The following is a 22,873-nucleotide window of genomic DNA, read 5'->3' on the forward strand; positions in this document are numbered from 1 at the left end:
CTACAACCTGCGTGTGTTACGACAGTGTGTTGGCTTCATGACCTCGGTTGTTATCATCACTGGTACTAAACGCTCATCATGATCGCAATAGCTTCCGCTATCACCCACCAAGACAGCCCCTGCAAGAGCTACAGTGCAACAGAGAAGAAAGGAAGTTCAATAGACAAAGCTTTTGTTCATGCAGTCGACAACTGCGACTTCAAACTCCTCTGAGCTTGGAAAGTGTCACACAGATTTCATGGCGCTTACTTTGAAAATCCTGTAGTTGCTGAACGGTTGTCTTCTCTTGCAGAGTTTAAGAACAACTGTTTCGATTCAGCCTACAATACTTGTGTCCTTCAAGAATGCAGCATACATTCTATGAGTGATTTTGACATGGGCACATGACTTATGAATGGAAGTGCTGAAGATCTATTTAAAGATAAGAAACATCTTTCGGCATAGTTGATTGAAAAACAAAACTCAGTTCACCGTGATCAGTCGTACTACCAGCCTGGTGCCTTGGCACACCCCGAAAGCAGTAATTTGCCCCTGTGATCTTCATGCAATGGTCTCACCATGAATCTCGATTCACCAGTACAAAATCATCTGCTAGTGGTCTCACTTTCACATCGTCAGTTCGAATATAGCTTTCCCCAAATCATATACTCTGTTTCTTTCCACTCCCAGCTCTCATCATCTACGGCATTTCCACCTACAAAGATGACGCCAACCAAGGCTCAAGACACTCCCAGCAAGCTAGAATCAATCTGGTATTTCCGTTAATATTTCTGCCACAGATCCATCGGATGCTGATGTCTATAAGTGTCGGCAACAGGATTGTTCACTTCAAGGTCTCCAATATAGAACGACGCTTCAGTGTCCACGAAGGTACTCAAACTCCATCATGCCAGAATCTCGTATTCAAGCTAATTTCTTCCTAAAATCCAGATCGTATATGCAAGACCTCAAAATTATTCAAAGACCGTCTCCAAAAACGTCGCAAACGCATGTTCCCAACCGACGAATGCTGCATCTGCACCGATACTCTTGATCCCATCGTCAAAGATATTTCCTTCTGCACCAACTGTGGCCAAAATTTCCATGAATCATGTATGGAGACCTGGAAGAATTATAGAAGAACCCCTAGGAGAAAGAATTCCCCAGCAAACTGTCCAACGTGCCGCGCCAGCTGGAAGACAGACTCGCCCTTGTCCAATCTGAATGTAGAGACTGAACTCGATGCCGAAGCTGTGCAAATTTACATGGACTGGGTATACACATCTGACTTAGAGACTCCGGCAGTGATTTCGCTGGAGACTGACGCTTTCACCCTCATCACGCTCAAACTCTGGGCTGCTGCCAATGCCTTCCAAGACCGTAGGTTCAAGTTACATGTCCGAAATCTATTATTCCTTCGACCTGACGCATTCCTTCGAATGGAAAGTGTAAACTTGGCTTCTGTGGATCGGGAATCCTACGACGAGATTCGGGAGTTCTTAAGGCGATGGGCCCAAATGATCAAAAGAGAAAGCCTGTAAAGCGCTTCATTAAGGCTAGAGATACTTGAAAGGAGATGGTCGAAGCATTGATCCCCTCAAAGGAAGTGTAGGAAGAAGTTTTGGTGGAGGTGTATACGCGTTGATTACATCTTCTTTGATGACCAACTCATGTATCGTAAAGAGACGAAATTGTGTCTTCTCCTTCTAACTGAAAGTAATACAATTCACAGATTTTGTAGCAGCATCGGTTGACATGTTCTCACAATCTTTAGCTCTTTATGATCATATACTCGAAAACCAGATCGAACATCATCCTCGGGTTTAAAGTAAATGGACAGGATGCTGGAGAGATTGCCGTACATACTTGGCACAATTGTTTCTAAGTTCAAAAAAGACGTGCATGGATTAGAGCTTCGTGCGGTTTTATAATGTGGATTAGTATCGTCGCCTAAGACCATTTCAGGATCTTGCCGTGGCTCAGTTCCCTATATATTTTCGAATTTCCGCTCACAACTAGACACTCATCTCTTATATTGACTTTTGTTTTCTCTTCCCAGTCTTTTGCTTTTGGTTCACCGCTGGTTGTGGTGATTGCTTAGTCTCACCTTCCCAAAGAAGGTGATAGTAAGATAAAGTTCGACTGCGTTCAGTGCTTTCTCAGTCTCTCCAGGCTCTGTAAGATTGAAAGCAATCGGTTTTCAGCTTTTGCAGCATAGATTCTACTTTACTAAATCGAGAGGAGTCGGCACACTCACCAGCAGATGCTCAGCTCCCTTACCTGCAAGTGCGAAGGCTCTTGATCTTGTTGCCACTGAGGTATATAAGTATTGTCTCCATCGTACCTTCCTTCCTTCCACCTTTCGACCACTTGCCATCTTCGAAAATTTGCGTATGCCGTATCAACCCACAGACTTCGGTACCGAGGCGTTGCACCATCGTTGTGGAAAAGAGATATCTATTCAGTGCTAAGCAAGAACCATGAAGTAAGTAGAAACCCCAATCGAGCTATCCAAATTCAACTTACAGCAAATTTTGTCCTATGTTGTTGCAATTTGAGAAAAGTCAAAAATTAATTCTCAGCCAGGCATGGTGAGGGTATTGCGCGATTGAGTTTCCCTGCGTCGACCAAGACATTCGTTGTACACACAGACCTTCTTTGCGCACAATCAAAATTCTTCCGTCGAAAGTTCCAACCAAGAAGACAAGATATCGAGGGCGAATGCTCGATTTGCCATGATGGCCTCAACCTCGATCTTCAAGAGATTACGTTTTGTAATACATGCGGAGGAAACTTTCATCTCAGTTGCATCAATCGATGGAGACGTCGGTCAGCTGAAGGAGAACCTGCACCATGTCCGTTGTGCCGACAAGAATGGATTGCGCACAAACTCGATCAACGGACGTCTTTGCCCGGACTTTGCCCGATTGATTTTGAGATATATTACGATTGGCTTTACACTCGCCGCATCAAACCTACAGTCGATCAAGAAGAAGGAGGAGAAGAAGATAGCGATAATGAAGACAATGGTTTACATGGAAGGGAACGTGCTATCTTTGATCTCGCCAAAGCTTATAAGATTGGAACTCAAGTTGAGGATGAACACTTTTGCACGGATTTGGTGGGTGCGATTGTCAAATTGGCGATCGGCGGACCGGCCGTGGAAGGAGAATTTCTCACAATCTTATATGATGGATACCCAACCCCTCGCTTCAAACAACTAATGGTAGAGTTGTACATTAGCATCATAACGAAAAAGGGAAATTGTAATGAATTTGTCTCATGGGATGACAGACGTTTGGCAAAATTCTTCCAGGATGTTGCAATGGCTTCTCTCGGAATCTATCAGGATGGGGAAAGCAAACGGATCGCACATGAGATTAAGGAGACGATACGTCTAGCAACAGGAGATGGTATGGATGTCGAAGGAACATGATTCCGACCATAATATACATGTAAGGCTCTTAGATGATAACTTGCTTATAATATGCTAATATCCGAAAAATAGCAGATTCGAAGACTCGGCACATCCTTTTATCGTGGGTATGTGTCAAGATCTCCCGTGACGCTAGTAAACTAAACAAGCGACTGGTTGCGATTGCAAGCATACAAATTTCTCCCCCATTTTTCTTTCTCAATCTCGTGCGATCAAGAGCATCTGAGCGGCTTGAAAATATTCTTTGCATTCCCCCATTACGATTTCATCCTCTGACTTCAGCATTTTCTATTTCATGCTCTCACATCCTCCTTCAACACGAAATTTGCTACTCAATCCGCCGGCAAACCATGCATCATATTCATCACTTAATTTTTGGAACTTAGCATTATATAATAAGCTTTACTCTATCAGTATAGTTATCTCCTAATGGCAGAAAATATCTGCGTCATGATTCAACCGCTATCTCGACACCACAATCGTTAGTTTCTGTTTAGTGATGACACACCATTCGTATGAACAGCGTTTAGACAGAAACGTTACAAAGCATCATCTCACGCATACCTTCGTCTCGGCGACATAAAGGTTTCGCGGTCCAGAGATTCGTGTACCATGATGAGGTGTTGGTTCTCGGAACTGGCTACCACAAGCATGACGAGCGGACATTCCATCTATTCTCGGAGTATTTTATTCGCTTGGCACATCAAACTTACAAAGCGAAACAAGACGTTACTTGCAATCAATGGCGGAGTAAAACTGATAATAGGTATCTCTACATCTACACGCTTCTAATGAATTACAGATAACGCCACGCGTATGTATATTTTCAACACCCATAGCACCATCTCGTTACCATTGTCTCATCCTCATCACGCTGCAGTAGCCACAGTAACCGGCGCCGCTACCCTCGTAGCCTGTTCACCCGCCCTAACAATGCCCAAGCCCCTAACGTCCTTGGCTGCCCGCTCCGCACTCGATTTCCAGACCTCTACTTCTTGGCCTCCACGCAGAATACCTACCCTCATCGTTGACAGCAGATTGTGCGCTGCGTTTGAGTGTTCATACACACCCCCGTTGAACACAGCGGTTGCATCTTTCCCAATTACGGATTTGATAAGCGTCCTGCCGCCGGGGTGATCGGCGATAAAAGGCGAGACATCGTGGATGACACCAGCGATGGCGACTAGCGCGGCGCTGTTTGCAGAAGCTTGGGCTTGGAAGTCATCCCAAGAAAGGACGGGCAGTTGGGAGAGCGGGGTACCCCAGTCGAGTGCTGCGCGTTTCTTGTCTACGGCTTTTTGCTGTTGCTGTAGACGGCCTTTTTCGATTTCGTTGGCACGGAAGGTCTTGAGGTCTTGGGTTAGTGGGAAGAAGGGGATTTTAGACATGCCCCAGATCAGCCATTTGGTGGGGTCGTATTGGTACCAGAGGATAGCGTTGCCTGGAATTCGTTAGATATCAGCTCTACTTTTCTTTAGTGGGCAGACTTACGGTAGTCACTAGGGAATTCGTGGTGAAAGTTGTGATAGCCTTCTCCCATGGTAACAAGAGCAGTAAGCACATGATCTCTAGGGCTCCTTCGGTCATCGAATGGTTGCTCTCCAAGATAGTGTGCCAACGAATTGACGCAAAATGTCGCTTGCTGAACAAGACATGCCCGGATTATGCCTGCGTAAACGAGACCTCCCCACCAGTCTCCCCATCCCAAGCCAGCGACTAAGGCAGGAAAGATCCAGGCGGTAAAAATAAGAATCTTGCCATAGTGCTTATGTTGGAAAACAACAATGGCGTCATTGTCCAGATCAGAGATATCCGTACGTCCCTTCACTTTGGGGTCCGTGTTCAAGACCATCCATCCAATGTGGGAGAAGAGTAGACCCCGCATGACCGAGTATGGGTCTTTCATGGTATCGGTCCAACGATGGTGAGCGCGGTGATTGGCGCTCCACCAGCGTATGCTTCCCTGGATGGCTCCGGCTCCTACAAAGGCGAGAAAAAGGCGCAGAGGAAGACGTGCAGAGTAACAACGGTGACTCCATAATCTATGGTAACCGCCTGTGATACCAAAGGCGGTTGTGGCATAGTAAATGATGCTCCATAGTAGTGTGGGACGGGTGAGGGGAGTGGAAAAGGAAAGATAGAGGCCGTAGGTTGGGATGAGGACGACCAGCGTCGTGTTGAGCCAATTGATCTTCTTGTACCAATTTTGGAGGGTTACAGGTTGGGCGGATATATGAGGTTGTGTTGGTGGTGTTGGAGGCACAGCCACTGGTGGGTCTGATGTATCCATCGTGGTGTTTGGTCTCCAAGAGGCGAAGAGCGTGCAGGAACAAGACAGCGTAATCGCGCATGTACTCCAGGTACATACATATATGTACATTCTACCACGTCACCCGGAACCATCCGAGTACACCAAACTATGTTGGCAAAAACGCAGGCAGAAACATGGATACATGTACGTGTCCAGCTCAAGCGTCGGGGCAATTAGTACATGTAACAGCGTGAAAACCGCGCGGCAGCCGCAACGGATTTCTCGGGCGATACGTCGCTATCTCGTGTTGATTATGATTGGTTAGGAGAAAAGAAAGGATTGGTCGATGAAGTTTACATTGCCATGAACGGTTAGCAGCCGGCAGGAACATGGCCCTTTGTCGGCTTATTGGTGACTAAATTGTTCTCTACGGATGCGAATTATGGGCGGTAAGCTTAGCGGGGGACCTAAGGTCACCCATCACATGTCAAAGGCAGGCTTCCCTTGTATGGTGACGAAGGAACATGGCTATCTTCGTGAGGTGATTTGAGATTGTATCCATATCCACTGATGGCCTCGGTTGCGAGAGAGAATTGCCGTTTTCGGTGAGGTAATGAGCAATTCGGAACGCTTGTCGTTCCGAACGTTAAGGGTAAGAACATGGTATCAAGCATCATACACATCTAACACGGCACAGCTCACTCGGAAACATGAGCCAATTGAACAGCAGAACAAAGGGTATCTTTTCTCTCTACTTCTTCGAAGGGACCTCCTCCCACTGCACACCAACCCATTCCTCTACATATCCCAATTCGCCTTCTGGGACGTCGTTGGGTTTGCAGTCCTTACTGCAGACAGCCATGATGATAGTGCCCCATTCCATACCATCGAGGGTCATTTCTTCGGCCTCCAGCTCAGTAATGGCATGTGGTGTCAGCTGAACCTCGAATACTCTGTCTGCACCGCACGTCTGGCAACGAGGGAAACCCGATCCGCCTTTTGAGCCTGTTGTGGTGACTTTGGCATTGGAGGATGGTCCATTCTCTGAGTGAGCTGCCAGAGCTTTTCCAATAGCGTCGCTATCGCTGTACAGCAATGGCTTGCCCTTGAACTCATAACGTAAGACCTGCTCTGCATTCTCGCCTACGCGATCTGCGAACTTCTGGAATGTCCTATCCATGGATGATTCAAAGACCTCCTTATCTTCTTTACCTCCTCCAGTGCTGCCACTACTTTCGCCATCTACCTCCATGCGCACATTCGCTGGGATTGTTGGCGCTGATGGGATGTCTAGTGTCTCGTACTCGGCATCCAGGTGGTAGTGTGGGAACGGTGTGGGGAAGGCAGAGTCTGCTGGCCAGGGCTCGTGTGGCCGTGGAGGCTGCTGTTCAGCAGGAGGTGGGGACGAGATACGCGCCTTGGATGCAAAGGTTTCTGGGAGGGTAGTAGACGCCTCATCCTTGTTCTTCTCGGATGCGATGGCTTGAACAGCCGGTGCCGACGCCGGGGCGCCAAAGGGGTTCGCGCTTCCTGACTGCGAAGAGAAGGGGTTTGCTGCTCCAGCACCTGGCTTTGAAGAGAAGGGGTTGGAGAAAGGGTTTGCAGAGGCTGAAGCGCCTGGCCCATTTTGCACACCGAAGAGCGACTCGCCTATCCTGGCCTGTGGCTTCTCTTCCGGCTTTTCCTCCTTCTTCTCGATTTTGGCAGCGGGTGTCTTGTTGCTGGCACCCTTTGCAATGCGCACGCCCCGGATACCCCTCACACTTCCCTCCTTTCTTCTGCATGTCTTGCGCCGGCACGTCCAGATGTATAATCGCCGCTCGTGGCCAGGGAAGGTATCGGGCATGTCGCCGTTGAGCTCAAGCAAAAGACTGAGGAGACCATTGCAGACTTTACACTTGGCCAGGGCACCTGAAGGGGCAGTCTTGTCATCGATCCAACTCTGTTGCGCGGCTTAGTTACAGACTTTTGCATGTTACATCGGTGCCATGCGTACCGGGGTGCCTCCAAGATGGGAGATGGTGTCGCTCGTGGCCTCGTTGGCGGCATAGCCGAGGAGAACATTGGTCTCGGTGTAGTCGTCGCCGCCATCGGACGAGTCACTGTCATATGGCGGTGCCATTGTGTGTATGTGTGGGCGATGTATGCTCCGCGCGTGTGGGAGAATGATTTGGCGGGGTCTAACTTTTTTGAAGGATGACGCGGGGCTGCGTGGTGGTCAGTGCCCGTCCGTCTCGCACTGTGCGAAATTGAACCCAGCCTGCTACACCAACGCCTCGTCGCTCATCCACACCAACCACCATGGGCGCCCCTTTCGACTTCGCGCCTGAGCGGCCGGATCACATGCAGCAGATCCTCGATGGCCTGGATCGCTACAACCCAGAGACGACGAGCGTCTTCCAGGACTATGTCATGCAGCAATGCGAAAACCAGACATACGACTGCTACGCCAACCTCGCCCTGCTGAAGCTGTACGTGTCTTCTTTCCCCTTCTCTACTCTGCAGCTACAAGATGAACAAACAACCACAACGTTTCCTATTACCCGAGGTGTCGGAGTCTGAATCGCTCCGCCCGCTGAAGTTTCATTATTAGCTCTATCTGACAGCTTCTTCCCCTCCACTGTTGATGCCCGCCAGTTCCGCCATTGCTTGTTGCTAACAACGGTGCACCAGCTACCAGTTCAACCCCCACCTTGCCCGCGACGAGACTATCACCAACATCCTCGTCAAGGCTCTGACTGTCTTCCCGAGCCCCGATTTCTCCCTGGGCCTCTCACTCCTTCCTCCACATGTCCTAGCTCCTCTTTCATCCTCATCACACAACCCAGCAGCTGGCGATGCCCCTCTTTCAGAAGCCGTCCAGAAGCTCAATGAGCTGAGAAACCTGCTTGAAGGCGCTGACTACGCCACCTTCTGGTCCACGCTCGACTCTGACGACCTCTACGCCGACTTGATTGCCGACGTCTCCGGCTTTGAGGAGCTCATGCGCGTACGCATTGCCGCCACTGTCAGTCAGGCAATTCGCGAGGTTGACCGAAGCATCCTCGAGTCGTGGTTGAACCTCTCGGGAAGCGAATTCGACCATTTTGTTGGTAGCGTATGTGGATGGAATGTCGACGGTGCCAAGATTAAGGTGCCCATCAACAAGGACAACGAGGCTAAGGGTACCGTTGTCCGTGAAAACGTCAAATTTGACCGTGAGTTCATATCCATATAGGTTTGGTGAAGCTCTGCTAACATGCGCACAGAATTTGCAAGGGTGATCAAGAGGGCGTATGAGCAGCCAGCATGAGCAATATGATGGCGAACATGATGACATGAGACTATGGATGGCACGGTCGGCGTTAGAGGCGGACATCAGAGCTACATCGGCATGCCACGGCGGCATGCCAGTCATTCTGGATAGCAATGCAGGAATGGCTTGAGACGGCTTACTATATACCCCCCAAAAGTACACCGCCATCCCAGCAAGCAGTCTGTAGGAGGTAACGTGCAAATGATGCGCCATGTCTGGACAAGACACCCGCGTACGAAATACCATTCAGTTTTTCAGCGTACACTCAATCGCCTTTGTCTGGACTTCATCTACGTGTTGTATTCTCACCTGAATACCAGGCGCTATATTATTACTCTAATTCTGACCAAAGCCATATTTCTCTTAACTACACAAGAACGCTCATCACAACTGTCGCAATCGCAAAGCTCATGAACCAAGCCTGCGTTCCCATGTGACTCGCTCCACTGTCCATGACTCCCTTGCCAGTGAACTGACTGGAACTCTTGGTCGTCGCAGTCCCATCTCCACCGTTCAACTGTCCACCTCCAGACACGCTACTTGGATTCGTCGTACTTTCCTGTATGCAAAGCGAAGTTCCATTTCCCATGAACATGCGATCCGCCACACTCTTCCAAACCTCGGTAACATCTGTAATCATCTTGGGTGTAAACCACATCCTGCAGTCTGCTGCTTCGTATATGAATTCTAGCGGCACACCCGACTTGTCGTTGAGCCTCATGTTGTCTTTGAGATTGACGCCGCCTGCAACCTGGCCTCCATTGTACGCAGAACGCTTGAGTAGCTGCTCAACGGCCGCCGTCTTACCAATGTCCATACCGTCCCATTGCTTCTGTTGGTCAGGCGAGCCCAAGGCATACAGAACCTGCATGCGGACAATAATGTCGTCCCAGGCGAATACTTGTGCACCCTTTGTACCGCCGACGCCCTGCATGGGGCCCGTTTGCGGCCTGCCTCCTACAGCGATTGTGCGGACGGAGCCCTGGTTCTTGAGTAGTTCAGAGACAATAGCGCATGTTGACGAGCACATGCCGTCGTGCAGCATCACCATGTCCTCTGCGCGGAATGGTTGCGGCGTGTTTGTTTCATTTGCATTTTCGCCGTAGCCAATGACGCTGAAGCCAGTGTATGATGTGCTTACGCTGTCGCTGAAGTTGTAGCGCAGGATGGGCGTGAACTTGTCATCCTTGATGTCGACCGGGCCAAATAAATCCTGCCAGCTTGGAATGGCTTTGTTGTCTATATTCAGCGTGTGTTGGTAGTTAAACGGCGCTGATAAGGCGAAGACGTCACTGTCAGTCGCGCCTGCACCAAGGGCTTCAGTAAAGGCGGTTCGGTTATTTTGCGCATACGTAGTATTGGCGAGAAAGGAGGAGGTGATGTTTCCAGCGATGTTCAGGGCTTCATTGGCGCGGTACCGTGTTCCGCCATATGGCTCAGCTACTGCTTGTGGATAGACTTGCTTGAAGGTGTCGTAGCCCAAGATTGCGTTGCCTCCGCCATTGCCGCGCAGGTCAAAAATCATCTTTGTCTTGCCGAGTTGCCTAGACATGCGAATGAAGTTACGCATAGTATTTTGGAAGTCTTGAGGACTTTGAGCTTGGTAAGATGGGATGCTGAGAACAGCGACATCCTATCAAAGTTAGACAAGTACAAAGTATAACCGTCAGAGCGTACCTGGTATGCTGGGCCGTCAAGAAAGTAACCTCCAACAGCGAGGTCAGAGTTTATCAGCTCAGCTTTTGGATACCCAAAATGAGAAGGCTTAGGGGCATTTGCGGGAGTTGAAGGGGTCGTGTTGTTGCTAGGAGGTGCTGCGGCTGGAGTTGCAGATGGAGGTTGAGGTCCACTGCAAAACTTTTGGAAAAATGCGCTGCCACTGTCGACACCAGTGAAGTTCTTGATGACTACAGCAACGTTCATCTGCGACCAAGTCGTGCCATTTGCAAACTCGAAAGTGGTATTAGGGCCTTGGTATCGGCCAGTACGGAAAGAACCAAGAAAAGTGGTACCAGAAGCAAGCAGAGCTTGAGAAGGAAACAACGCATTCCATCGAGTATCAGCGTCGTGAAAGTCGGAGGTAGAAGACACATTCGCGAGGTACTCCTGGCTGTCGATGCCGTTGATCTTCCTGATAGCTGATGGTGTGAAGGAAGAGGCATTGTTCGCTTTTAGAACATCCCTATATGCGTAGATTTCTGGCAAGGCCATACCATCAGAAGAGATAGATACCAGTTCCGAGCCAGGTGGCCTTTGGAACTGCATTACCGAAGCCAGAATGTCCGGCTGATAGGCAAAGTGGTTGTCGTAGGCACTGGTGAAGAGGTCCATCATCGCGAGCTGAAAATCGTATTCAGTAGCGAAACCTCCAGTAGCAACTCGGGTCCTCATATTATCGAGCTGTCCCATAATATCGACAGGTTGCTCAGTATATGTGGCGGGTGGTTTCTTTAAGAAGGCAAGATTGGATTGCCATTTGACCATCAACTTGAGATCGTCGATCAGCTGTACGTTTCCTGGCTGATCAATAGGAACTGACTGCAGACATTGCAGGCCAAGTTGTGCAGGGACAATAGGCCGGGCTCCAGAAGGCAGTGCAGCGAGGGCTTTGCCAACGACCGCACATGGTTCTTGTCCTGATGCTGCTGATGACGGAGCCGTGGAGCTTTGAGTGTTCACCATGCTGTCTGATGCCGCGCTGATCTCACCAACAGCCATCATTGTGTCGACATCCGCCTGCGTCATAACCTCGCTCATATCCAGATCAGGATATTCGGGTACACCATACATCCATGGATGAGGATTGGCAGCGGAAAGGCCACACAGAGCACCAGCCAAAAGCACTGTAGATCGCATCTTTCTAGAGACGATCAAGGTTGTAGATCTAAAACCTCGAGGCCTCTAGCGAGAAAAAAAAAGAAGCTTGCCTGACAGCTTGGCACTTGAAGCATACGGTATTAGTATTAAAAGAAGCGTGCCAGCACGAATAGGAAAATGAAAGAATTATAAAAGAAACAACGTCTAAAGGCGCATGGTGACGGCAAACAATCGAGAGGAGCCCAATTGCAATGCACTGGAAAATGAAGGGGACTGGTAAAAGGAGGGTAATAACAGAGGAACAGAAGGACACAGTAAAAACCACACGATGGTGCTGGTATCGTTTCAGCCGCCGTAGTTATCCACCTATGCTTGGCATGTTTCTAACCTGCTTCGCAAATGACGCTAGAGATGGTTAAGCTACAGTAAACGGGCACCATGCTGAAGCTTGACTGAAGACCTAGGCAGTGATGGCGTCGAGGTCGAAGCAAGGTAGGTACGTGCAGAGGTACGTCGACGGATTTGACAGCATGGCGACGACAGTTGTCGAGAAATCAGAACACAATGATGGGATTGCAAATACTGTCCACCGTATAGCGTTGTGCATAACTATGGCCATGAGCCGTGTCCGAGTAGGCTGGATGCTTGCATTGAAGACGCATAGGTGGAGGGATTTGTTGTTGAAACGTTCGCAGCGGCCTGAGACGAATCATTTGGCGAGCCCGAGCTGTTGGCGACAGTGGAGCATGTAGCAACATGCGGATGAAACCGGGAGGATGCAGACTCTCTCGTACTCATACTCGTTGTGCGCTGCATGTCTCTGGGGAATCAGGCGGCCCTGGATGTTCCTGGTAGGCGATCCCGCCGTGTGGAGGCGCTTCCTCGCAGCTGCAGCGCGATAGAGACATGAAACGTCATCGTGACAAGGCGCCATGCTCTTGGACACCCAGCAGGCCGGCGTTGATCATCTGAGATGGACAGGATGGTGACTAAGCGGGGGATGGGCGACGGGATGTGATCGTGATACGCGAGCGGGCCGGTGAATGGACAGAAGATGCTGGCAAGTTGTCGTGGTGCTGCTGTGGTGCTGTCACATGCAGTTTAGCCCCCCAGCGGTGGCTGCATGGCTTGGCAGAGGGGCTTAGACCGCCATGGGGCGCCCCTGTTGGCCGTGTTGGTGCCCAGGTGCACTCGCCACCCTTGGGCCGCTTAATACCCTCAACCACCCCAGGCCACCACCTCTCTCCTCTCCTCCCACAACCACTCCTCTGCTCTGCCTTCACCCCTGCTTCTCCGCGACTTTCCAACGCTCGCCCTCTCCATACACCAGCAGATCGCGCCAGTCGATTTCATGACCACGGACATCCAGAATCTCAAGTCCTTCGATCCGTTCGCGGAGGTCGACGATGCTGGAGGCGAAGTAAAGTCCACCCAGCAGAACTACATCCACATCCGTATTCAGCGTACGTATTTCCCCCTTGGTCCCCAGCTCTGGCATCCTTTGGACACGATGCTCGCACTCGTCGCCGCGACATCGGCTCTGGTCGCCCATCCGCTGACCGGAACCCCCCTGGTCCGGCCCCAACAAATCGCGCAAGGCTGACGTCAATGCACCACAGAACGCAATGGTCGTAAGACTCTAACTACGGTCCAAGGCCTACCCAAGAAGTTTGATCAGAAGAAGATTCTCAAGGTCATCAAGAAGAAGTTTGCTTGCAATGGCACCGTCGTCGCAGACAGTGAGATGGGAGAGGTGATCCAGTTGCAGGGTGATCAACGCAAAGATGTCATGGACTTCTTGACCGACAAGAAGGAGGGCCTCGGCCTTGATGGCAAGACCATCAAGGTTCACGGCTTCTAACCGCGTCGAATACGCTATGCCCACCGCCGCTCCTCACGCCGAGCGACCGCTTCGAGCTAGACGACAACGAGACTCGTACGGCGGAGGAGGAGCATGCCGGCACGTCGGACGCGTAGCACACACGATCCACGCTGCTGAGATGCGGTACGGCATAGCAAGTATCCCGCGGAGAACTGACGGTTTCCCCGTATCTCGATTGCTCTTGGAGCAACAGATGCGGCTATCGCCAGTTTTGCACGCTGATGTATCAGGTGCTGGCAGGATGATGGAGGATAGCTCGTTCAAGACAAACAAGACATTGGTCTTTTAGTCATGTTCAATTAAAAGAGTGTTTTGTTTTACTACGAAATGTTCCACTTTGCGTGCCTACTAACGTTGTGCAAAGGAAAAGGGGGGGGGGGGGGGGGGGATCGAGGACAGTATTATTACCAAAGTGATGATGTTTCCTATTCCACGTCTTCATCCTCCACTTCTCTTCCAACACCACCATCGTCCTTCTTTGGCGCCTTGGCCTCCTGCTTCCTATACAAGCTCGCCAACTCCTCGGCTTCCGTCGCCTCCTCGATACTCTTATCTTCCCTCACCCGCAGGAAGCGCGGAAACCTTGTACTCAGCCCACGCTCATCACTCACCAGCCCAATCGCAGCCGTGTACGTAGGACTGAGCGTCAAGTCCGCAAAAGCCACCTCCCACACCTCCTGTGGCTCAAACCACACGGCCGGCGTGCCCGCCCCACCATTGTACTTCACATAGTGTGGCTTACCGGGTAACACGGTAGTCGAGTCGGCATCTCCGGGATCATACTTGGCGCGATTGGCTTTGTAAAAAGCGTCTGTGAAGCCAGACATGCACTTTGTCACTGCCTCGAGCTGGCCCGTTTCTGCATTGCGGATTGCGAGGAGGATTGGGGACCACCATGCTGCTTTTCGGCCGGATCCGTGGAATGCTGCAATGGGGATGAGGTCGAGGGTTTCCGACGTGGTGCTGTAATCTTTCTTCACTTTGAGCCATGAGTCGAGGCGTTTATCGGGCTCGTATGTTGATAGCAAGGCTTTGCGGCGGCCCGAGGCTTTGGGCTCGTCTGTTTCAGCACTGTCTGTGGATTTTGCTTTTGCCTTTGACTTGCTGGGTTTCTTTTTCTTCGGCGTAGGGGGCAGTGAGGGCGTCTTTTCGAGGCCGTGTTCATCTATTTCGGCGAGGAGATCCGGGTTGGGGAGGTTATCGAGGACTTTGACCATGATACCTTCGCATTTGATGTCTAGGGCGCCTTGGAAGAAGGTCTGCACGGCTTCTACGTCGGCGGATGTGGCATCGAGGCTTTTGACCCAGGTGAAGTGGTGGGGGATCTCGACGAATAGGCTTCGAAGTAGCGATCTTCGTTCTCTGAAGGGTCGATTAAGAAGTTCTTCGCCGTTCAGGTACATGAGATCGAACGCGAAGAGACAAACGTCGATTGTCACTGCTCCGATCACTACATCTTTTCTTGCGCGGTTGGCGAGTGTCTGGAACGGCTTGAGGTCACCACTCTCTCGATCAACAGCTACCACTTCACCTTCGAGGATAAAGCTCGACACGCCTTCGCCTCGGATCTTGGGTACAAGCGCCACCAAGTCGGGATACTTGTCCGTCATGACTTCTAGGTGTCGCGAAAATATTGTGACTTTGCCTTTTGCGTCGCAATGCACCTGTGCTCGTTGTCCATCGTACTTGAATTCGCAAGCAAAATCTCGGCCTTGTAGCTTGGTGAGCATCTCGCCCATGTCGCGTGTAATGCTACCCAACATGGGCCGAAGAGGAATGTGAAGGGCCAGTCCGCAACGCACGAGCAGCTCATCGCAGACACCAATCTCAAGAAGCACGGGTATGAGATCGTTGTAGTTTGGTCTCCGGGCAAAGCATGCTTTGACGATTTCCTCGTTCCTGCTGTAAATTTCAACCAGCTCCTCTTTCTTCATTTTCGCCATGTCTTTTCGGTCGCGTGTCTCGAACTCAGCGCCCGGAGGCTTCGACAACATGAATGCTCGCGACAATGCAATTAGCATTGTGGTCTTGACGGCGCCTATGCGTAAATGCTGCACCAAGGTTCGTACAACATAGCGACTTTCTTCCGCACCTCTTGCATCTTGAACTAATCTTTCGACAATTCTCTGCTTGTTTTCAACACTGCCATTTCCCTTGCTATTTGCAATCTTGACCAAAGAGTCGAAAACGCTCTTGATGGTCAAGGGTTTTGGTTTGCGAAGGGTAAATGATTGCTTCTTCTTTGCTTCAAATGCCACATCGCCAGCGTCTCCGTGCTTGCTGCTCAAGGCCTTCAAGCTTGCATTGTCTAATCCGCACACCTTCTTCAATGCCTTGGAGATTGCGGACCCTCCAAGTCCTAGCTCGAGATCAATGTATGGTGGCGATATCGCGTTTGTGGAAAGCCACACAGCCGGAAGTAGGCTGCTTGGGTCGCTCTCGATGATTGTCCGTAAAAGGTTGACAAGAGTATCTACAATCTTGATGCGACTCGTGGTGCTATTGATCAGAATGAAGCATCTTGTCAGAAGAGCATAGGTCGCATGTCCTCCATCTGTTACCCAATGCTTTTTCAAGTCGGGTATGTAATCTGCAGGATCAAATTCAAGCGGGCTCTGGTCGAGGGGTATATTTGCGGTTATTGTATCTTCTTCAGATGCGGTTGATTGTAGCGTAAGAGTATTCTTCTTCGGCGCAGGTGCGAGTTCGGGTATTTCCTTCAAGGCAATGTCACGGGCTGGTGATTCGGATTTTTTTGCGTTGTCGGAACTTTCATTCGCCGCTGTATTCGTAGTAGACTTCTCCGGCTCTTCATACAACTCATTTGAGCTTACAGGCGCCACATTCTGACCCCTTTCGCGATCTTCCTTATCCCATTGTTCCTGGAGTTTACGGGCAAGTTCTTCATCGGTCAACCCCGAGTAATCTTGCTCTGCAGGCGCTCCACCGTACGTAGGATCTGTAGGCACATCCTTGGGTGTCGCTTTTGCCGCTTGCTTTGCGAAGAAGTAGTCTAAGCTACGAACTGGCTTTCCTGACCCATCGTTCTTCTTTCTGCGCTTCGACGGACTATTCATAGTGTGAATGTGTTCCTGCACAATGTGTTGGCAAATAAATAATGTTGTCTCGTGCCAGACGAGTATGGTACGTCATGTCATGCCGCGGACGCTATGACCATGTCAATCTCGACAACACGTGCGCACGCGTCGCGTCACTGCGGCTATCATCGTTCGAGTCTCCTTGACAGCAATGTTACAACTAACACATGACACGATACATCTGGACTACTTGAAGAGTTTCAGAACTTCGGTACCATTACGCTAACATACCACGTATCCCTGAAAGTAGATGTAGACGTTGAAACCTTCATGGGCTTGAAACCTCAAAGAATCCCCTTTGCCTTGCCGTATATGCCCTCACTCCAAACTTGAGCCATGACCATTTCTGCAAAACCCTTCACTGAGTCCTTTCTCTCTCTCTCTCTCTCTCTGATTTCCTTCTACAACTCCTCGTCATAGTTCAAGATGTCTGCCGAGCGAGGCAACTGCTCCGTAGCTCTGCGCTCATATCCACTACGCTCGTACCCATTCGCACCACCATTCCTCGGAAAACGGTTGTAACTACCAGATGCACCAGGAGCATCGCTCCAATACCTCACGAGACCCATAGTGTCGTCGTCCGGACCATTTCTCCGCTTGTCATAGGCCGTGCCCCAGAGTTGAAACTCCCCAGTGTCCTTGTCGGTGTAGCCTTGTTGGCCTTCTAGCTGGGATCCGACGCCGTACTTGACTGTGACATGCTATTATTCATCTGAAGAGTCAAAAGTTGAGAAAGGGATGTCTTACGAAAGAGCTTTGCCGTATCTTTCTGGAGGTCACTGACCAGGTTGCGTACGGCGTTGACGGGGCAGTTGCTCGTGGATGTGCGTAAGAGCTTGGTTTGATTATCTTGGTTACAAGTAAGGACTGCGCCGAACGATTTTGTTTTCTCATCCTCGCCGATCACAATGTCTTTTTCCTGCATGTGAGCTTGTGAGGATTTGCAAGGATGGTGTGGGTTTGTGATACCGTAGAATTTGCCGCGCTCGCTGCCATAGAGAAGGCGACAGTTCCCTAGACTGATTTCCTTTAGGTTATTGACCTTCTCGACCTGAGGCCGTCAGTATAGGAGATACAGTGCTAAGGTAGGCTTACTAGTATGGAGCTATCTAGCCATGAAGTGCTGGATAGGTCGACGCTTGCCGCTTGCATGGCAAGCTCGCTGGGCTCCATGTTGTCGTATTTCCGGCACACAGGAACTGACATGCTTCTTTTAGAGTTTGGTGGCGCTGAACAGGTGGATCAAGTGTTTTATATATGCGTAGGGGAGGGCTAGGACGAGAAGTGACGACAGCGGCTTGGCGATGGAGTGAAGGTGAATTACCGTCACCTCCCCATCTCATGCCTATTCATGTACTTGGGTAAAAGTAAAACTCAAAGTCACCTCCATACCACTCATTTCACTCCCTCTAGAAGCAAGTAAGATCACAGGTCGCCCCCAAGTCCTACCATCTCAGCAACAAATCTCTCTTACCTTCATCTTTTCAGTCATGCTATGTCATTGCCTCTCCATAGAGAAAGGATACAGAAATGCAGCAGATAGTGAAAGACAAAAAGAAACATGGCGACCTAGATGATATGGGGAGCTGGGAATCGATGTTCGTAAATCTGTGTCCATGGAGTCAATGATGTTCTTCTATCGTGATGCCGGTGTTGACGTGGATTGTAAGTGCAAGGAAATGACATGTCCTCCTTTTCTCCCTTTTTTTTTCATCGCCTGGTCAATGAAAACCCCTAAATAGAAGAGCAGCATCGAACTCTGATGACCGCTAGTATATGGACAGCTCGAAATTTGACACAACACGTAGAAAACATTTCTGTAAACTTCTCGCGTTGATATGTTGTCAGAATCTCATGTTCATTGTTTATATGTGGCACTATTGATATCTTCTTTCACACTACCATTCCCACCGTACGCAATCATGACCGCTCAGTGATGCCCGATCACACGTATTAAACCCAAGTCAAAAAAAAAAAAGATTCCAAAATCCAGTCTATCGACCACACACGTTCGCACGTAGAAAAAAAACACCCTAAACACCATCTGCGCAAGGGACGGGGGGAATCGCTGAAGATAGGAGGTAATAAAAAAAGCATCAAAGACCAAAAATACATGGTATGAAAAGATTACATCAGGTTACCTCCATTGCATCGCTCTCCCAATGCAGTACCGAAACACCAGAGACAGAACAAAAGCGAGTAGGGTAAAGGTTTCCCTTGGCGACCAAGGGAAAATAGAACATTGAACGGAGGAAAGAAGAAGCGTCAAATGAAGTAGCGATGAAAGAAAGGACTGGGGTCGAGTTGGAAATCGGATATGTACTCCTAGTCGATTTCAATGACGTTGTTTTGCGTCTGGCCTGGGCGACCTCCACGACCTTGTTGGTGCTGCATGTGCTGCCGTGCGTTCTGCATGTGTTGTGGTTGTCTACCATTTGGTTGCTGAACCCGTTGGTTGGATTGTTGCATCCGCATCTGTTGTTGCCCTTGTTGCTGTTGACGAGCCTGATGTTGCTGTTGCTGCTGTTGCTGCTGTTGCATCCTTGCCTGCTGCTGCTGCTGATTCCCTTGCTGCATCCCATTGGTTTTGGGCATTCCTTGTCCAGGGTTCTGAGCCTGCTGTACCGGCCTTTCGAGCGGTGGAGGTGCGACATATCCACCCTCCATCCTGCAGCTCAACACACATTCGTCTAGTTTGCGCAGTGCATCGGGAATCGCATCCAACTCCACAACCATACCGTTCCTCGTCCCAAACCACCCGGGTCCCTTACTACTGAACAACTCCTTTAACTTTTCTTGGAGGCTATCAAGTCGCCTATGGCCCTGACCACGTTCGGGAGTAGGGAGAACATTGGGATCTTTGGGACGTAGATTATCCTCGACAAACCAGAACACCTGGTCCTCCTTGGGTTGAAGGCGCACATCAAAAGTGCAGACAGGATTCTCATAAGTAATACGATACTTGAGAATGGAGTGAACGTGTATCGCGGGATTTCGATAATTGCCGGGCGACCGTTGCTCAATTTCGCGGAAGACTTTGAACAAGGGGCGCGTGAGGACAAGAGTCGTGCAGAAACGATCCAACCCATTGGCGTCATTCGCATCCAACGACATGAAAGAAGGCAAGCGGTCGTTGGCAATATGAGTGAGCAGATTGAGGATGCGATGATGGGGGTTCTTGGATGACAGTTCGATTGTGACTTCCTTCTCTGAACTGAAATTGACCGTGGCAGTGTATGGCGAGGGCCCATACAGGAATTGAACGCGTTGTAGCGAGGATGATGCAAGGCGCATTCTGCGTTTCTGGAGGGTGGTTGCGAAGCTACGAAGACGGTCAACATCCCGTAATCGTGCACGCAGCTCGCCAAGCAAGTCCTGTCCAAAGGGGGTAGAAAGAAGAATCCTAAAATTGCCATCGTCCGAGAACTTGAATGCCTTTTGTGGTGAGGCAGCCATGAGTTTGTGCATATCTGCCGCAACTGACTTGACCATCTTTCCAGACGCCACGTGCCACACATTCGGCCCACCAACTCGTAGACCTTCGCATGTGATCTTGATATCTGGTTCGAGCCATTTGTCGTGCCTTGTACTAGAAGCGAGAAGGTCTGAAGTTTGCACACGCAGGACCCATCGACGAGCGATGCGTCGTCCTTGTGCGGAAGCAGGTGTCTGTCCCAACTCTTCCTCCAAAGCATACATCTTCTTCTCCTTGTCCAGTTGACGTGCAGTGACACGGAAGGACAATAGTTGTACGGCGACTCTTTCCAGACTTGCCAATGTGCTTCGATTGATTGGCAAGGGACTCTTGTCCGGCCTATTCATCCTGATTTGCTCTGCATGCTCGATGGAATTACCAGTGGAGCCGATTTCAAGGACCCACCATGACTCTCCCGAAGAGTCAATGATGGCTGCAAAAGCCCAGCTTGGCGACCATGCATGAGGCCAATAGAGAACTGACGAGATGACATCTAGCTTGACGGCCGCCTTGACCATTTGCGGAGTTAACGACTGCCTTGCAACCGCTTGCCATCCAAGCTGTTGGGCATTTCTTTGAATCAGACCAAGTAAAGTGCCCGCCAGTACTTGTGTCATGACATGGGCCATCTGTGCTGGCTCCCTACCCAGGTTGAAGGCATTCTCGGCCCGTGCTGATAATGCACTTGCCGGCCGGATAATGTGGTTGCCAGTGACGGGCTCCAAAGACAAGGTGATGGAGGCTGATTTTGTCCCCAGGGTTGCGTTGAGCCTGCAATCTGCCGGTTCGGCCTCGGACAAGTCTGTCTCTGCAAGAACTCCAGACTTGATACTCTCCTTTGTGGATCGCAGTATGTCGCTAGTGTGACGGGCAATAACCAGCTTGATGACTTTTTCCATGGAAAGATTTGTCCAATCAAAGGCAAAGTTTGCATCCTTGACTTCTTTTCCTTGGCGGAACCAGCGAGTGGACAGAGAAGGTATCGGTGGGCCTCTCCACGAGGATTTGGCGTTGCTCAGCCTATTGTTGGAGACGCCGATTTCGATCCAGTTCTTCTTGCCGGGCTTGTTAGTCCAGTATTGCACGACAAGCAAACGATGTACGGGCTCGACCTTGAGGGAACCTGCCCATCCGGCACGAACCAGAGCAGTGGCCTGTGAGCGCAGAACCGAGATTTTGTGCGTTAGCATAAAGTTGTTCAAAAAGTCAAAGAGGCCAGGGAGACCCTTGTGCTTGAGCACAAAATCAGCCTGCTGTTTGAGCTGCATGAAGAAACGGCTTCCGACGGTCACGGTGGGGGCTGGAGTGAAGAGCAATCGCAAATCGATGAGAAACCACTGTTGGGAAGCATCTTCGACAAACGACATGACATCGAATTCTAGTTGGCCCTTGATGGCAAAGGTAACTCGGCCAGAGTGGATGCGCCAGTTGCGGAGGTGTCGGGGCAAGTTTTCGTGGACATTGAGGCGGATGGAGAGGGAAGTGTTCATGTACGTGAGCAGTTTTAGGGCTTCGTCCGAGGAGATTGGCTTGGGAGGGATGTAGTCGAGGCTTGGCATCCAGGAAGCGGTGCCGGTGGAGAGCACTTGGAGGGCAGTGGCAATGTCTGGGTTGTTCTCCCTGGCAATGTTGGAGAGCATCTTGATGCGCTCGAGCTGGTCGTCGGCGGCATCCATGTTGCGGGCGTGCGCGCCGGCCCACGAGAAGATGTCGATGAGCTTGGAGATGTCCGAGGCGGCCTTCTTGCCCCATTCGGCAAGGACCAGCAGCTTGATAAATTTGGAGCGCTGCTCCTGGGCAAACTGGAGGAGCATGAGTTTTTTCCTCTTGTTGGACTCTGCGTTTCCCTGCATGCTGGCCGCGCCAAGGCCGTTTGGGAGGGCGCCGTTGGCCATGGGCGCGACGGGCAGGGCGGCCATTTTCTGCAGGATGGAGGTCAGGTCGTTGTAGGATTCCTGGGACAGGCGCAGCAGCAGCGTCGAGAGGGCGTTGTACTGCTCGGGGCCAATGTGGGCGATTTCGGGCGGCAGCTGCGAGTACTTGTCGAGCGCGGTGGCGGCAGCGGACGCGCCATTGGGGGCAGCGGTGTTGGAGTCGCCATGGCGAGAGGCCGTGGCAGCGTCGGACGCGGTGTGGTTCATGATGAGAATGCCTGGCATGCTACGGCGCCAGAGCAGCAGCCCGCGGGCGCCTTGGCCGCACCCGCTGTGCGCGCGCCTGGTGGCCGTGTGGGCAAGACGGCGGCGCTGCTGGGCGAGGGCGACAAGGCGAGGCGAGGCGAGAGTTGGATGCGACGCGCAGGAGCGGGCGACGGGCGACGGGCGACGGGCGACGGGCGACGGGGCGCGAGGGCGAAGACAACGGAGCGGAGGGCGAGGGCGCGCGAGGGCGACTATGGCATTGCCGGCCGGGGCGGTCGGAGAGGGTGCTGGCGTGGATGGGGCTTCGTCTGGCGGTGGGTGGGTGGGGATGCAAAGAGGGTGAGGTTGACGGCGAGACATCACATCAGCCCTGGCCTGGCCGGGGGGCGTCTTGGCGTGCATCCCAGGGCGAGTCAGGCCGGGCGGTCGTGCATGGGCTTGCCCACGCATGTAGCAGCAGCATGTGTATCAAGCATGTATACATGTGTGTGTGTATGTG

The 22,873-nt window shown here is 50.9% G+C and overlaps 9 protein-coding genes across 9 annotated transcripts; 4 read left to right on the forward strand and 5 right to left on the reverse strand.

The window, feature by feature from the left end:
- Nucleotides 1–702: 702 nt before the first annotated feature.
- On the forward strand, nt 703–1,610 carry PSV08DRAFT_386753 (uncharacterized protein; the record flags this gene model as incomplete). The annotated part of the gene is made up of 3 exons (XM_014219899.2): nt 703–752; nt 806–870; nt 931–1,610. The coding sequence occupies 3 exons, from the start codon at nt 703–705 to the stop codon at nt 1,518–1,520; spliced, it is 705 nt and encodes a 234-aa protein (XP_014075374.1). The 3' UTR covers nt 1,521–1,610.
- Nucleotides 1,611–2,459: 849 nt separating this feature from the next.
- Nucleotides 2,460–3,415, forward strand: PSV08DRAFT_369315 (uncharacterized protein; the record flags this gene model as incomplete). The annotated part of the gene is made up of 2 exons (XM_014219898.1): nt 2,460–2,464; nt 2,566–3,415. 2 exons carry the CDS (start codon nt 2,460–2,462, stop codon nt 3,413–3,415), a joined length of 855 nt encoding a protein of 284 aa, XP_014075373.1.
- A 742-nt stretch (nt 3,416–4,157) lies between these two features.
- Nucleotides 4,158–5,790, reverse strand: PSV08DRAFT_408230 (uncharacterized protein). The gene is made up of 2 exons (XM_014219897.2): nt 4,907–5,790; nt 4,158–4,856 (listed from the first exon to the last, which is right to left on the reverse strand). The coding sequence occupies exons 1-2, from the start codon at nt 5,703–5,705 to the stop codon at nt 4,285–4,287; spliced, it is 1,371 nt and encodes a 456-aa protein (XP_014075372.1). The 5' UTR covers nt 5,706–5,790; the 3' UTR covers nt 4,158–4,284.
- Nucleotides 5,791–6,390: 600 nt separating this feature from the next.
- On the reverse strand, nt 6,391–7,825 carry PSV08DRAFT_278706 (programmed cell death protein 2). Its single transcript, XM_014219896.2, has 2 exons — nt 7,663–7,825; nt 6,391–7,608 (listed from the first exon to the last, which is right to left on the reverse strand). Exons 1-2 carry the CDS (start codon nt 7,786–7,788, stop codon nt 6,418–6,420), a joined length of 1,317 nt encoding a protein of 438 aa, XP_014075371.1. The 5' UTR covers nt 7,789–7,825; the 3' UTR covers nt 6,391–6,417.
- A 137-nt stretch (nt 7,826–7,962) lies between these two features.
- On the forward strand, nt 7,963–9,007 carry PSV08DRAFT_278717 (armadillo-type protein). The gene is made up of 3 exons (XM_014219895.2): nt 7,963–8,137; nt 8,340–8,863; nt 8,915–9,007. Exons 1-3 carry the CDS (start codon nt 7,968–7,970, stop codon nt 8,956–8,958), a joined length of 738 nt encoding a protein of 245 aa, XP_014075370.1. The 5' UTR covers nt 7,963–7,967; the 3' UTR covers nt 8,959–9,007.
- A 173-nt stretch (nt 9,008–9,180) lies between these two features.
- PSV08DRAFT_408233 (uncharacterized protein) lies at nt 9,181–13,131 on the reverse strand (the record flags this gene model as incomplete). Its single annotated transcript, XM_014219894.2, has 3 exons — nt 9,181–10,594; nt 10,639–11,804; nt 13,119–13,131. 3 exons carry the CDS (start codon nt 13,129–13,131, stop codon nt 9,329–9,331), a joined length of 2,445 nt encoding a protein of 814 aa, XP_014075369.2. The 3' UTR covers nt 9,181–9,328.
- A 10-nt stretch (nt 13,132–13,141) lies between these two features.
- On the forward strand, nt 13,142–13,639 carry PSV08DRAFT_166051 (translation initiation factor SUI1; the record flags this gene model as incomplete). Its single annotated transcript, XM_014219893.2, has 2 exons — nt 13,142–13,241; nt 13,398–13,639. Coding segments are annotated over 2 exons (342 nt in total), but the record flags the coding sequence as incomplete, so codon positions are not given.
- A 407-nt stretch (nt 13,640–14,046) lies between these two features.
- Nucleotides 14,047–17,964, reverse strand: PSV08DRAFT_218619 (uncharacterized protein; the record flags this gene model as incomplete). The annotated part of the gene is made up of 4 exons (XM_066092148.1): nt 14,047–16,729; nt 17,164–17,449; nt 17,506–17,809; nt 17,854–17,964. 4 exons carry the CDS (start codon nt 17,962–17,964, stop codon nt 14,086–14,088), a joined length of 3,345 nt encoding a protein of 1,114 aa, XP_065949644.1. The 3' UTR covers nt 14,047–14,085.
- A 1,119-nt stretch (nt 17,965–19,083) lies between these two features.
- On the reverse strand, nt 19,084–22,392 carry PSV08DRAFT_218622 (mediator complex subunit MED14-domain-containing protein; the record flags this gene model as incomplete). Its single annotated transcript, XM_014219891.1, has 1 exon — nt 19,084–22,392. The coding sequence occupies one exon, from the start codon at nt 22,390–22,392 to the stop codon at nt 19,084–19,086; it is 3,309 nt and encodes a 1,102-aa protein (XP_014075366.1).
- Between the last annotated feature and the right edge of the window lie 481 nt (nt 22,393–22,873).

This window comes from Bipolaris maydis (genome assembly GCF_028858645.1).
Source record: "Bipolaris maydis strain C4 unplaced genomic scaffold PSV08scaffold_3, whole genome shotgun sequence".
NCBI lineage: Eukaryota > Fungi > Ascomycota > Dothideomycetes > Pleosporales > Pleosporaceae > Bipolaris > Bipolaris maydis.

What these genes read in the sequence shown, in the direction of transcription:
- PSV08DRAFT_408230 (XM_014219897.2), bottom strand. Translation starts at nt 5,705, where the DNA reads ATGGATACATCAGACCCACCAGTGGCTGTGCCTCCAACACCACCAACA. An exon ending in CGAATTCCCTAGTGACTACC is followed by an intron (nt 4,857 to 4,906) that starts GTAAGTCTGCCC and finishes AACGAATTCCAG; the next exon opens with GCAACGCTATCCTCTGGTAC.
- PSV08DRAFT_278717 (XM_014219895.2), top strand. Translation starts at nt 7,968, where the DNA reads ATGGGCGCCCCTTTCGACTTCGCGCCTGAGCGGCCGGATCACATGCAG. An exon ending in AACCTCGCCCTGCTGAAGCT is followed by an intron (nt 8,138 to 8,339) that starts GTACGTGTCTTC and finishes ACGGTGCACCAG; the next exon opens with CTACCAGTTCAACCCCCACC. An exon ending in TGAAAACGTCAAATTTGACC is followed by an intron (nt 8,864 to 8,914) that starts GTGAGTTCATAT and finishes ACATGCGCACAG; the next exon opens with AATTTGCAAGGGTGATCAAG.
- PSV08DRAFT_278706 (XM_014219896.2), bottom strand. Translation starts at nt 7,788, where the DNA reads ATGGCACCGCCATATGACAGTGACTCGTCCGATGGCGGCGACGACTAC. An exon ending in CCCATCTTGGAGGCACCCCG is followed by an intron (nt 7,609 to 7,662) that starts GTACGCATGGCA and finishes GCCGCGCAACAG; the next exon opens with AGTTGGATCGATGACAAGAC.